Below are 15,908 nucleotides of genomic sequence, written 5' to 3' on the forward strand. Positions count from 1 at the left end.
CTCTCTCTCTTACCCCGTCTCTTTTTACACTCACCTTTCAAACAATCATGGCTTCATGAGACTATCATTGTTTTGTGTGAACACAAAACTGCTGTCCATGGAAAATGTTGTGTGAAAAAACTAATTATAAAACAAATCAAAGTATAGTATGTAGACGAGTGATAAAAAGTCATGGTATAGAATGTCAAAAAAAGTAATAAGTCTAAATATAGAATGACGAAAAAACTGTAAAAATGTATAGTAAGCTGAAAAAAGTCATGAAAAAGTATAGTATGGTATGCCGGAAAAAATAATTGAAAGTCAAAATATAGAATGTTGAAAAAGAATGGTAAAAAGTTACTATAGTTTGTCGAAAAGTCAAATTTTTAGACAGTCGAAAAAGTCATAGTACAAGTATGTTGAAAAGTCGCATGAAAAGTCAAAAATTGAACCCACGCCGCTGAAAAGTTACATTTGCTAATGGCTCAGACTCCACCTGGTGAGCTGAAGCAGACCACATAAAGCCACTGGGGAAGAAAGTAATCAAAAAATCATAGTATAGAAAAAATGGAAAACATCCACCATGTGCTACCTTTGTGGCCACATCATGACGATCACATCTCTATCACTTTTATAAAGTGTCAGCTAAATTTAGCCCAAATCCTATTTGTCAGATGAATAGTAGTGAAGCTGCTTCCGTGTCCTTGTCTGCACTCACCACATGTGCTGGTACTTGCTCCATCTTGGCAGCAGGTGTTCCGGGTCTGGAGTAGAACTGGTTGATGAAGAGACTCGGGAATCGATAGAGGTTCACCAGGTCTACCGTCTCCTGGAAGTCTTTCTCCGTCTCACCAGGAAAACCGCAGATTAAATCTGTAGCAATGGTTACACCTGGGACCCTAAAAAGGTAACAGAGAGAGAGCATTTCATCAAGCCATGTAAAACCATTTTTTAAAACTGGTGAAAACTTCGGCTTAAGTTCTGGTACTTGCCTCAAAAAGGCTAAAGCCTTTCCCCATGGACTCATTTAGCCAATCATACCCTGATTAGCAACCTTTGCTACCAATCATAAGCTATTGATAATTGAACCACTGGTACATTGGTTTCATCGTAGCCAGTGGGGTGTTGGAATAAATGTATTGATTGGTTCTATGGATTGTTTGAATTGACAGCAGTTGGATGGCTTGCAAAATTGCTCCAAGACTAAATTATGGATGTCTGTCAGGAAACCATTTATCTCCAGCGTACATAGAGAACGCATGCTGCTTTGACTTGTCGGAATAAAATTTCACTGAGTATGCCTGTTCACAAAAGCATTAAACATAATCTCTGATTGCTTAAGTAGCTGCAAATTACCATAAAGAGATAATTTAGCAATATGACCATTTTTGAAGGACACATTCTAAATTCAAATTATTTGTGACAAGCTGGCACTCCAATTGACTGTTTTTTGAGGATGTATTAATTTGCTAGAGTGGGAATAATAACCAATGCAGAAATATTTTGAAAATATTCTCAACACAAGCCCGCCAAGCCATTGATAACCTGCTTTCGATGAGATATCTAGATGAAGTGCAACAGGAGAGGCACTGGAGCCTCTTAATGTAGTGCGTTATAGGTCAAAGTGTCTGCTACAGGAAGCCATGATGTCATTAGTAAGAGAACAACTGAACAGATTTCCATTGAAAGACCTTTGGATCGAATGGAAGAGAAAGACCAGAGTGACCGAGTTAAGTATCATTCACCAGCGATTTGGCCTTGCTTTTTTTATATAAACTTTAATTTGTATCTTTATTCTCGGCACTACTTCTCTCCTCTGCTCGAATTCTTAAACAAGCATCTCACCTCCGATGTTGCAATTCCTTAACTGTATATGTTCCTACTTCCACAAATCAAAAACAGCAATGGAGTGAAAAGTATGAACATGAAGAATCTATCTCTCATGGAAAATCCATGAGAACTGTAAGACATTAAAACACACACACACACACACCCAACCACCCACCCACACCCACACCCACACACCCACACACACACACACACACACACACACCCACACCCACACACACACACACACACACACACACAAGCGACAGCTCGACAAAGACATTAAGAAAAGAGTGGAAAAGACGTTTTCTCAGCAATCGAACACATGCTGCATTTTTAATTGCATTAACTTCCTGCATCTGCATCCCGATGATAACCTCTGACCTATTGATGAGATCCAATTGGCTTACGGTCATTAATATTAACCGTCGGCCTGCAGGCAGAGGCATCCTTGACCTCTACGATCTGCCTGAAGATTACTCTATGGAAAAGTAAAACAAAATAAATCGAAGACTAAAATCTGTGCATTGAATGGTTCAATCGATGACTACATGAATACTTTTCTATTTGTGATTAAAATTGACTTCTTGAATCCCCCCGAAGCAGTGGTTCTAAACCCCGTGAGAATCGAACACAACATGTTTTAATCCTTTACTTTGTTCGGTAAACAAAGGACAGCCTGTAGGCTTTCTACCACAATGAATCAAGTTAAACGGCCTGAGAATGGAAAGATACGACTCCTTCCCTACTGTGTCGATGTATACCCACATTATGGTCATCAGCAGGTAACATTCAGAAAGTGTGCGGATTAAGTCCAGAAGCCACATTAGAGGGAATGTGCACAGGCTATGGGATCCAATCACATAATCATTCTTCTCCCACAGGGATTAAAGGAAAGTTTGAATAAACTCACCATATTTATTGAAATGTTCTTGTCGCAGGAGTTTAAAACATTAACAGACTCCCCCAAGCCATTTAATAACGACAGTAGGAGGGAAAGTACATAAAATTAGCAATGTCAACAAACAAGCATATTTCTTTCTAGCCTCAATAGATAACAGTCTGCTGCATCTCCCCAGGGCCGGCATAGCCAATTTGCAATGGCCCTTTGGTGGTAGTAGTGGTGATGAGGTATACTGTAAGTAGCCAGTGTGTCCTATTCATTCTTGCAGCAGTACTAAGAAAATGTACACCATTACTGGGGGGGAAAAAGTACAATTCAGGCCAGGGGTGCAAAGTAACACATGGAGATGGAATACTGAGAGAAAAGGCAGAGAGAGAGAGACTGGTGTGAATTGGCTTTTGGGGATTTTCTTGGGGTGGAGGCTAAAGGGAGAGAAAAAACATGCGCGCACACACACTGTCATTTTGACACCTCTGTCTCTCCCAGATCTGAGGGTGATGGAGGTGTGATGTGTGATACCAATGAACAAGAACCACACTGATATTCTCCTTGTTAAAAGGAGAGAGGAGAAATGTATCTTGTCATGTTCACCTTTCAGAAACAGAGTGTATGAGAAACACGGAGAGGCAAAGATACAGGGACAGAAAAGAAGAGAAAGACGACAGATGAGGTGTTAGCTCAACTTGCTTTTAATTAAACCGAAGCCGGGCTCTTCTTGAAACCTAAGAACTGAAAAACAAGTCTAACTTGGAATGAACTTTTGTCACAAAGTACTCAACATTTTATTGGCCAGTGAGATTTGTCTTTGTTTCCTCAACAAGCATCCATCAGTTTTATGTTTCCATCCATCATATGCAAAATTTAAGATGCAATATATCCAGATTCCTGTATAAATACAGCACACTAACTCTATTTGGGGCATTGTCACAGTAAACCAGGGCATATCTGAAAATAAACACGTTTTAAAAAAGAGAAATAATGATCTAACCAATAAACAGGGAACTGCAGAGAATGCAGATGCAAAGTAAGAAAAAACACTGATAGAGCAAGACTGGACTCTTTGTTGTGTGAAAAGAAGATGAACAGACAGTATCTGTCAGATGAGATGGTGTCTGGTGTGTCAGGCCTGGAGAAATAGTGAACAATAATTAGTATTGATGAAGAAAGATATCAGAGAGTATTCTTCATCAACAGACGACAGTTGTGTGACATCATGTAAGATGCAGAGAGCATCCCAAGAGTAGGGCTCAATGCATAGACTGATTACAGTTCCACAAAGACAAAGAGCAAGACACGGGCATCACAGTGTGCCAAGTTCAATCAAGTCCAAAAAGTCAAAAAAGAACAAGAAAATGTTTACAACGCTGATAAAAAGGAATGCATGAGAAAATGTAGCTTGACATTTTATAACAGGCAGCAGTTAAATGAAGAATATAAAGGAAATCCTCCAATGTTAATCACCTTCATTGCTTTTCTTAAATGTCTGTTTATAGAAGCTACGTGTAATTAGTTCTCTGTTTAACAGTGTCTTGTGTTTTAATGGAATGTAAACTCATGTCCGGTGAATATGTATATACACCTCTATGATGAGCGAGAGGAGGAGGATGGACCCAGCAGTCAGTCACGAGCCTCATGACTAGCGCTTCCTGTTGCTACTTCAGAATAGAAAGACAATACGGACCCTGAACTCGCTAATTTATAGAGATAATCGGGCAGGAAAGGTGTGTGTGCTTTGTTCATGTAATTTCTCCTCCTGCCCCATTGAAGCACATCCCTTAAGACAGAAGCCTCCATTAGCCTTAATGTCCTTCCAGTCCGAGTTAGCATTGCGACAGGGAGAATGTGTTCATAAGAGACTAAAGTCTTTGAATTAAAACTCAAGATAAGCACACAGTCAGTCCCCCATCGGCCTCAATTGGTTGAATTAAGCTTCATAAAACGCGCCATTGTCTTCAGCACAATTATCAACTCTTTGTTTGCCGAGGCCCGCCATACGTGCATGCATGTGCATGACTTCCCATGTAAACACAGCCATCCTCTTCACCATATATTCAAAATATGTGCATGTGTATGCAAGCGTGTTTGCAAAACAGATGCCTGTGAGCGGCCCCCGCGATAAGATGAAGGCAAGACCGCTGGGACAGACGAACGCTGAAAAACGGCCGCAATGGAAAAAAAGATGAATGTGGCATGGAGGTGTACAGAGGAAGGAGTTGGGTGGAGGAATGGAAGGATCGAGAGTGGAAGAAAGACAATCTGGGAAGGTAAATATTTGTCTATTCATCTGTCGGAAAGAGACCATGCAACCCATCTGTGCTGCAGTGTGTGTGTGTGTGTTCCCTGAAATGTTAATGTGTGGCGCAGTGGAGCCGCTGTGGCGTAGGAGTCGGACGGTGAAGGGAAAGAGAGACGTGGTGATGAGAAGAGAGAAAGGAAGAGATGCATTGTGGGAAGATTTGTTGTAAAATGTTAAACCTTTGGGTGGTTGCTGTCTCGAGGAAACTCAATTCGTGAATAAAAATCGAATTAACAAGTGATCCGGCGGCTGTAGAGCAGCAGCTGGGGTGAGAGTGAAAACAAATTCTACAAGGACAAGTTTGAAGATCCACAACATATTGTGTGAAAATTATCTTCAAGTCAGACATAATCAGTGCTTGGTGCAGAGATGCGCGGCGGGGTTTTCTCATAGGAGCCATCGGTCCTCTCCAGTACCAACATTCACAATCAACTCCCGATGTCACAAAGGGTCAAAACAAGACTCTCACCTTAAGGAGACATTGATCTGCCTCAACGTTACCGTGCAACTCCATCAATGAGCTGTAGACGGTTGCTTTGCCAGCCCGTGTTTTTGTTACACTGTTAGAACAAAAAGCTTCTTTTTTTTTTTTAAATCACCCAAAATAATTTCCTCTGAATTATGTAGCAGCACAAAGTGGTTTCTTCAAAATGCTGCCAATAAGTCAGGGGCCGAGCAGGTCTCACTTAAAACACTTGAAAAACGAAGCTGGCTATCAAAAGAAATCATCTGTACAACAGTCTAGTGAAATGGACTTGACCCTGTGCAGTCTGTAAAAGATCACTCTCTCTTATACACAATATGCAAAACAGCAGTTTGAAAAAGGTCATCCATCATTTCTTTTGCAGCAATTTACTGAGACTAAACTTCTTTTGAAGATGTGTTCAAAACCTCAAGAACATGCACGTGCTCTTCATCACCGGTGCCTAAAATACATTCAATGAAAAGCTGTTACTTGCATTGTGTTATCCAGGTCACTTCTTTCTTGGTTTGTAATCTCAACGTGTCTTTGTTTATTCCAAGGCGTGATATTCTACCCTAATCTACATGTTTCTCTCTTTACTCCTTATTTCATCTTTGCTGTGAGAGTTTTATACTTTTATGCCTTTCATCGTTATGCAATCTAAATAATAAAATCATCGAATGCACACGCAATATATCTATAGCAGAAATGACTCCCTCCTGAAGGAGAGTCAGAAGGAACCTAAGGACGGGTGAAGAACAGGGGCACTTGTGAGGAGTGCGAGTAATCACTCAGACACTTAAGTGTCTGATTCAGCCGTGGCAGCTGAAGGTAATGGCAGTGTCATGTAGCAGCTCAATTTACAGGGAGAGAGATGGAACGAGAAAGCGGTGTGCTTGGTTATCACTCACTTTCCTCAACCACTTCCACCATCAAGGGTGAAGGAAGGGGCTGTCAGAGCTGGTTGAGGAGGAGGCAGGTGACTGAACAGATACCAGGAGGATTTCACACAGATTAAAACTGGACAGCCAAACAATGGCTCTCATCAATGGCTGTGAAAGTACTTTGGACGCCTGAATGACACTTACCATGACCTCAGAACCTTTGGAAGGGCTATTAGTAGAAGTCGATGTGTACACTTTATGATGGTTAATATTCAGAAACACAGCTGTTCTCAATGAGTCAACAGTTGCAGCTTCCAATGCAGAACAAATGATGGAAAGAGATGTCTAGAAATCACCTCATAATGCAATGAGTATAAGAGGCAAGTTGGTTGTTGCATTCTGGCATTTTTCTCAAAAGTGATTCAACGACTGAATGTGATGCAAAGGGAGCAAAAGCCGACCGCTGTGTGCCTGAGAGGAGAGAGGCGACGGACTGGTTAAATGGCAAGATGAGACAGGTGATGGCTTCAGTTGCTGTCAAAGTGTCAGAGAGACTTTCTAAACCTGCATCTCTCGCTCACGCTCTCCTTAAATCCTAGCTTTCTCACAGTTTATCTTCTGGGTTTAGAGAGTGGAGTGTGAAATGTGTTTTTTATTGAACTCCTAACACATGCATAAGCAGGTAGTGCCATGTTAACTTCACTGTGGCAGTAGTTAGCATAGATATATATTGAATATTTGGAAACATAGCCATCAGAAATGTCTGGTGTCCATGTTATGATCATCCTTTTTTTTTGACTTTGCTTATTTAGGTAAAGTCTGTCTCGTCATCTTTCCAATAGGTGAACAACTGATATTGGATAAAAGTCCAAAAAGGGTGTGTAAACACGTTGGCTGTGCCGTTAGTCCATTAAGTGACTACCAAGTGCAACATAACCTCCATCTTTCTCTGTGGCGGGTCATTTGTAAAGATCGAGGTGGCTGCTGGGGGAATGAATGGACGGCCAAGTAAATAATGATCCCACTGGAGTCATCAGTAAACTTTATCATTTAATGAAACAGCCGAGCAGAACTGCAGTTCAATTTAACACACACACTTACACATGCAGACACAAGCACACTTCATTTGCCTCGGAGAAGGGTAATGAGAACACACACATACACATTTCATTAGTCTGAGGGAGGAGTAATAAGGGTGCGCACACACACACACACACATATATACATATATCTCTGCCTAAGAAGGACTGCAGTGCAAAGGCATGACACTCTTGAATGTCTAGCCAGGCGTGAAATGGACTGTACCGTTGCACTTTATTTCAATTTAAGCCAACCTTCATCGACATACCCACAGTATGCGGTTCATCATTCCATCCCGCTGCGTGACCTGCGCAGATATGGATAACATCAAAGCACCAGATAACTGCTGGACATAGAAGCCTCACCTCAATCGAATAATTGCTCGGCTCGCTTTGAGTGCCGGCTCTTTTGTGCTTTCTCTGTCAAGCTGCTCACCTGCGGCAGAATAGAAATGTTGCTCGTTACATAAATTGCTAAAACAAGGAGCTACTGTTCTGTAATTCTCAAAAATGACAAATATTGAAAATGTTTCATTGTTAAGTGTTTGGTGTTGTACATTTGCTTGGCTGGCAGGTCAGTTATGAGTCTTTATCAATGTTGGATGCAGGTGCGGCTAAAGAGAGACTTCTCTGCAGAGCAGTAGCAATAGAAAACCAGAGTGAACACTCTGTTGTAAGGAAAAGACTTCAGATTTATGGTGACGTTGGTAGTTTTGCGTAAGACAGGTGATTAACTGACGAGTTATTTTTAACTAACTAACCATTTTATGAATCATGAAGCTGACAGTCACTAGAGCCCAAGAACAGCATCATATGAGCTTTTCGTTAGAGTGAGGAAGAACCTGTGAAATCAATTAGTGCCCCTTTGATCTGTGATTCCTCCAGTAAAATGAGCTTGGATACATCCGACAGGACAATCACTCCGACACTGAGATGACTATCTGGCCAATAAAGGGAATTTAAATGTTGTATCCACTTTACCATAAACGAGATAAGGTAAACAAATCTACATTCATTGACTAATCACCAAAAAACATAAATGAGAATTGTAGTAAACAAGCTGAGTGACTGTATGTAAACAATACAATAGTAATTTTAAAGAAAACCATTATCATTGTATCCATTGTTTCCTATGCGCAAGCACACCAGAAGCAAGCTTGCTTCTGCAACGTGAGGCTCTGTTGCAACAAATAGGAGCTCAAAAAATGTATCGTTATTTTTTGTACATGAGTACATGATAGTAAACTGTAAATAGTGTATTAAGGTAGGACAGTAAATGTTTGCAATAGCTGTTAATGCCTTGGGTTACAGAGCTGACCATCAATATACATTCATATAAAACCCCAGGGACACTAACAGTAGATGAACTGAAGTGGTATGGGGTAAGAGGGCATTCCTCAGGATTTAATCACTAACACTGCTAAACATTACTTAACCTTCAAGCTTACTATTTTGGTGGCAAATTTCCCTCACTGTAGACAACAGTGTACAGGAATTTGGAAACACAAATGCTTGCCGCCAGTGACAAACAGATTATAGTCCATCAACTGGGAGTGAAACCGTGGGGTCGAAATTGAGCTTTTGAAGGCAGGATGAGTCAAACAGTGAGCAAGAGAAATATTATGTGACGGAGGGACAGAAAGCTGAGTCAGATGTTGAAACATGACCGTGTTCTTACTTGTAGCTCGAGCTGTGTGCACAGGGACACGGAAAGTTAACGCTTTACTGCCTCGTTACATGCTCGTGAGAGGTTGTTCACATTGTACCGCCACACAACCGTACTCCCAACCATGCAGACATACCTATTTAGATGTGGGTGTTAGCATTCTCAGTCCAACGTGTGTGTGTGTGTGTGTGTGTGTGCAGCCAACACTTACACGTACTACAGGCTTTCTAATCAAACATATAACCAATCTCTGGTTGCTTTTAGATAAAGGTTTTTTCCGACATGATTTTTTCCTTCCCGATAATTATTCCGGTACCTGAATTGGCACATACCCAGTGTCGATAAGATACCAGTTACACACACGCACGCACGCACACACACACACACACACACACACACACACACACACACACACACACACACACACACACACACACACACACACACACACACACACACACACACACACACACACACACACACACACACACACACACACACACACACAGATAATTTATGACCCATAAAAAAATAAAACAAAACCTTGATTGAACAAGTTTAGCTGAAGTTTTGAAATCAGAAGTAGAATAACCTGAAGAACTGAACAATATCAGATCAAACAGTCCGAGTCTCAAGGAAGAGTTGAACTCACAGTTTCAGTTTGTACCTAGCGGAGTTTGCCTGTGCGGAAACAAGTCAACCTGCTTTCCCACACTAATCTACAACTATGATTTGTTTTATGGAAGAAAATTAAACAAACAGAAAAAGTGTAAGCAGTGAGGAAGCTGTGGTAAGTCAAACATGGAGCACAGATAACCTTGAAGCTCATGAGGCAAAGCAACATTGAAGCATTTCATTGATAACAGCGACGATGATAAACTATCGTCAGGTAGGAAGAGACAATATTGACTGACCACTTCTGTGATGTTTGACCAACTTCTCATTTGTCATGAGAAAGATAAGCTGATAATGAACCCGGAGTGAATAATACCATCTTTTCAACAATGTCCGCAGTGTTCTTCACTTTAAATTGAACGGGGTCAGAAAAGTATTATGGGGATAAAGTTCAAGGGAGAATCAGCTTGTTCTTTCTGATTTATTCTGGCGGGGTGTGTTCATGGGTTGGATTGTTTTGCCACCTGCTCTTTGAGGCCACCGGCAGGCATCGAGTTTCACTGCTGCTCTGACTTGTTTTGAAGATGCACGTCAGACAGTTTGTTTTTAAAGCACTGGTATCGGATCAGTACTTGGTATTGGCCGGTATCAGAATATCTCCACCGTCAGAGCAGTAATGGTCCTGCATTTGAGTGTGTGTGTTCTAATCTTTCTAAAGACAGGAAGGATAGCTCCTGTGGTCTGGGAGACTTAATAATAAATGAACACTACTTAATGAAGGAAAGCTTAACTCCTGTAATTATACTGAAGCTGTACATATCCTGTGTGTGTGTGTGTGGCTTGTGGAAAGGAAATGTGGTAATCCAGAGTGTCAATAAAACAGAGATGTGTTTGGAACTGCCAAGAGTCATTATCCACAAGCCGTTTGTCTTTCTAAAGTGCGCACACACACACACACACACACACCTCAGTGTCAACTTGCTGTGAAGGTGATGACTCGTGCTTCCCTTTTGTTTAAACGGAGCCCATCGACAGCGCTAGACTTTCTGGCACATACAGCCAGGTATGTAGGCAGGAAGGCTCTCTCCCTCCGTCTCTCCTTCCTGGATTAAATCACTTCCACACAGACAGCGGAAAGGAACAGCATAAACAAGCAGACGCTGATACGCGCTATTCCCATAACTATCTGGAGGGAAATCTTGTTCATATACAGTATGTTTATTATTCACAACAGAGGAACAGCAGTGCGAAGGCTTCGCACTGCTGTTCCTGGCCAGTTGATTTGTGAGATGTATACGTAACACACATCCAATTTAAACATTGTTATACAACAACAAAAGGCTTTATCAGTGCGACTTTTCTCATGTTCACAAAAAAACATGGACGTAGCTTTCAAGGGGTGACACCTACTTGCCATTTCTCACCGTGATTGGTCAACTGTGTGGTGGGGAGGAAGTAGACACAACTGTTTCTGTCACTTTTTACATGTACAAACGTGCACTGAAAATGTGTTGTTTTCCCCATGATTAAAATGATATCGCGTCTCCCACCTCTCTGTGACAGCTAGACTTTCACTTTACGTCCCGTTCGGAAATGAATTAACAGTTGTGATTTCCGACATGGTGGGACAACATGTCGTATGAATACCTGCGCTGCGGCAACAGTCAATCCACAAAATGCATGTATCTCTTTTTAAACGGATGTTTTATGTTTTATTTTTACAAACCTTACATTTTTCAACTATCACACACTTGATGTTTGCCCTTTGGATTCCTTAAATCCAGAGCTCATGGGAGATAACACATTTTCTCCATTCATTAAAAGCCTTCTTCACACAGCCTGTTCAAGGCAGGAATGTTGCGCCGGTACTCCACATCGCCGTTCTGTATAAAAGGTCCTGGCAGGGAATGATGGGACAGAGTTGTTCCACTGTTCAGAGGACGCGGCGGGTAGTAAGGGTGCCAAATGGATGTCTTTGTAAAATAGACAACCATCGAGCGGGATCACACGCACACGAGGTAAGTGTGGAGCTGAGAACTTGGAAATCCAATGGAGCAGCTGACTGGTGAGTTTACGCGTATGAGACGTTCCCTTTGCATGCGAGGACTAAACTTGGCTTTTGTTATTCTAGATGCGTGGCTGAATTAGGGTTTTAGATATATAGACAGAGAAACAGTTCACTGCTACATTTACTTTACTTTGTGAATGCTCATCTGGAGGGAAAGAAGAGGAGAAAGCAGGGGTGATAAGTTGGGAAGTCCCAGCATTGCAGCAGGTTTACACGGTAAACCTGTCTCGCTCGCCTCTCTTCCCGCCTCTCTCTCTTCCCGCCTCTCTATTCTTTCCCTCTCTTGTCTTTTTTCTGTTGTTTTTTTTCCCCCAATGCCTCAAGGCAGCTGCCGCCCCTCCCACTAACTATTCCAGTGAAACATTAGCCCTGGCTGATACCTTAAACCTTTAAGTGCATGAGTGTAAACTAACTACGCTGTGTCTTCAACAACAAACGAGCAACAACAAAGCGAGAGACTGGCTCCAATCTGCACACACACAGACACGGCGCAGTCACGCTACTGATGCATGCGTCCTGCCGTAACCCAGGGATGTTTGATATAACCCTGTCACTCCTCGTGACTAATAGAGATGACTCACACACACACACACGCACACAGAGACAGAACACATACAACGGTCTTGGAGCCGTTTGGAGAAACAGTTGCTACACTCAAGAGAGACGGAGATACGCACACAGACAGAAAGTTGATCATCAACAGTCACAGCGCCACTCGTCCAACACATTGGACATTGCAACACACGATACCATTTAAGGGGCCCTTGATACCAGGAAGCCGAAGCAATCGATTGACGGAGGTTTTGTGAATCAGATACTGAACTATGCTAAAGGAAGCATGTGTCCGATTCTCATGCCCACACCAAAAAAGAAAACCTTCACCTAATGCAATGTGATTATACATCATTTAGTCACTCATACAAGTCTTTAGAGTGTCTAAAGATAAGCTACTTTTCTTTTGCTCTGAATACAATATTGCGTATCGTCTTTTGTTGTATTGCTATGAGATTGGAGATGAATATTAGTTTTGCGCATTTAAAAAAATATGTGAAGTGATAAAATGTTCTTTTCACTTTACAGCTCGTCAAATAGACTTGTAATAATGTGCTGAAGATCAAGAGAGCAGCCAGAGACACGGCTCTCTGGTCGCTTTAGAATACAATGATTTCTGGGCGAGAGAAGAGACGTTATTCACCTTACAGCTCTTTCTTTGACGTCTTTTTGTAGCGATCGAAACAACACGACACAAAACCTGTCAAAATATTTTAGATGTGAATCAGGTGCATCTATGAAAATGTTTTGACTTACAGAAACACAAGTCAAATTATTAGTCAAGTGATGTTCAAAAGGTCGGAGTCATTGGTTTTTAGCAGTACATATGAAAGCATATTGAAATATTGTTCATATTTCAACAGCTGAAACAATGAAGCAATTGAGTTGAACACAGCCGAGCGATGACCAACTGGAGGTTGTAGAGGGAGTGCTGGACTCCGGTTATGTTGGAGGTCAAGGGTCATTGTACCGGTCAGCTGCTGAGATCACTCAAATGAATCACCTGCTGACCTTCCCAAACCCTCATTCCTTTGGGACCAGAACTGTAAACACTCCACAGCTGCACATGCCCTCACAATGTCATACACTTCAAAAATAAAGTGACTAATAGAGCGCTGCTTTCCCCTCTAGTTTTGGCTTCACAGCATTATTGTTGCCCTCCCTCTATGGCCTGACAGTGAAAGGGCTTTCAGAGGTCAGTAACAAATAACCTCCAGAGAAACAACCCCACCACCCCGAGGGAGACCACAGACCCCCTTCATCTATCCCTCTCTGTTAACACGATGGCTTACACACCCTCCCCCCTTCCGCTCAACCCGACTAACCCTGAAGTTCAACGTTATCATTGCCAGATTCTGCTCCTCTGCACATATGCAGCACCAATCCCCAACCCGCAGATGCATTGCTATTCTTTTCCCGGCATTTCATCTCTGGCCCCAGCGAGTTGACACTTAATCCTCGAGAGTAGTTGAGGGAACATCGGCCCGGATGTTACGGCAAACTACGAAACAATGCGCTGGCCGCGTTGGCTCCCTCTGTAACAGCCTTATTCCACCATAACAGGATTTGCGCCATACATCATTGCATAAAGACTGTACTTCATTATGTGATATTAATTGATGGAAGCAGAGAGAAAGGAGTGCACAAAATATGGTCCGTGTTGGCAGACGAGGACAAATGAACCGTTTTAACGAAATAATTATAATGCTGATTGTTCAAATTATGCATGGCAGGAAACAATATTAGTTATAACAACTAGGAAGAATGAGTTATGTATATTTGATGAAGGGTATATTTAATGCAATTCTTCTCCAAGGATATGGATGGCTTTAGAAGAAGTACTTGCAGTGTGAATTAAGATAAATATCAAAGCAGAGAACAATGAAATTATACACATTATTAAAATAATGTCATAAACCCGGCATGAGAGAATGAATAGACTGGAGCAGTGTAGAGAGTCGACGGTGTTCAAACACGGCATGTGCCCCGATTTAAACTTCATCAATTCATACCAACAGCAGTTTGTGTTGTTGCAGCAGTGTTTGCATTGTTCACCAGCACATTCACGGTATGAACAAACCAGTCTGTCTTTCACAATGACCACAATCTTCAGCAACACAGAATTGATTGTGTTCCACCAGTGCATCTACACGTACTTCAATAAGGGTCAGAGAAGCCTTGGTTTGCCATTCACCTTTAAACTCTCTGCATGCTGAAGCGTGGGACAAATCAAACTGTTGGAACAAGCTGTCGTCTGGTCATCAGTGTGAAAAATGAACTCTTTTCTCCCCAGAGTGCAGTGTTTGATTGTCTCCCGGGAAACTGCAAATACTGAAAATGCTTAATTACCGTGTCGTGGATGTGGTTGACGTTCCACTGCTGCAGCATTGTTCTACAGAAGAGCATGGCGAGGTTTCATGCTGTAATCCTTTCCAGTTGTTCAGATGGAACAATTGTGGCTTTGATTGTTGTAACGGTAATATTTACTGCTTCACGGAAAAAACATTTCTTTTTTTAATTACACCAAGTATCTGCCTGCAGAAAACAAAATAAAGAAAAGGCTACCAACACCAGCTACCTTTATAAAATGACTCAATAACTTTTGCCTTGAGTTTATAATGGAGTTGAAGAGCCATGAAGGATGTCAAGAAGGGAGGTCTGATGTGTGTCTCTGTGTGTGTGTACTGGTTCTCTCTGATAAGGAAGGCCAGAGGCGTTTGAACCTCCATGACCTCTGCAGTGTTGGTGGCATTAAGCTGTTTGTGAAGAGAAATACATTTGTCTTCTCCTGTGTGTGTGTGTGTGTGTGTGTGTCAGATAAGCTCTGATCTCACACATACCTACACAAGGTTCCTGTCTGTTGCATTCTAAGAGGTGAACTTAACATGGCTCAACAAAGGACCAACTGTGAGAATCTACATTAACAGCCACCTGTGAGTCTGTCTCTCTCTCTCACTTACACACACACACTTCACCTTGAGTTGTTCCGGTTTGCATGAGTGCACCAGTTTGACAAGAAGAGTGAATCAGTAAAAACACTTAAACACACACACACACACACACACACACACACACACACACACACACACACACACACACACACACACACACACACACACACACACACACACACACACACACACACACACACACACAGAGAGAGAGCCTGGTGTGGGGTCTTCTATTACAAGTTAAAGGTTTGAAAGAAAACAAGAAAAACATCAAAAGTCAGAAACCGGCCAATGCAGCCTGTGGCTGAAGGAGAGAACAGCAGAGGAACAGTTTGATCAGAGGAAAAGTTTGATCAGAGTTTCAGCGAAGGAGACAAATCGTTGGACGCAATGACAATAATCACCAGTAAGTGAGTCTATCAATTTATATTGCTATTAATCAGCGGAACGATGGCAAAGGATACAAATATCTGTTATTCACCATATAATACCACATTCATCCATGCAACTGGTCAAGTCCACTGAAAAGGTTAGGCCTTGCTCAAAAGTTATCAAACTTGTAGGCGAGGTGGCAAACAATACTAATTCACTTGTTACAGCCTTCAATCTAAAATCAACGACACA

At 41.8% G+C, this 15,908-nt stretch overlaps 1 protein-coding gene across 2 annotated transcripts in view; it reads right to left on the reverse strand.

Annotated features, from left to right (window-relative positions):
* The window catches only part of cdkal1 (CDK5 regulatory subunit associated protein 1-like 1), a 203,175-nt gene that overhangs the window by 71,973 nt on the left and 115,294 nt on the right, over window positions 1-15,908 (reverse strand). For both annotated transcript variants that reach the window (XM_079275747.1, XM_079275748.1), the window contains exon 11: window positions 698-878. In XM_079275747.1, coding sequence (XP_079131873.1) covers window positions 698-878 — 181 coding nt within the window. The remainder of the gene's footprint in view (window positions 1-697; window positions 879-15,908) is intronic.

This window comes from Melanostigma gelatinosum (genome assembly GCF_949748355.1).
Source record: "Melanostigma gelatinosum genome assembly, chromosome: 9".
Lineage (NCBI taxonomy): Eukaryota > Metazoa > Chordata > Actinopteri > Perciformes > Zoarcidae > Melanostigma > Melanostigma gelatinosum.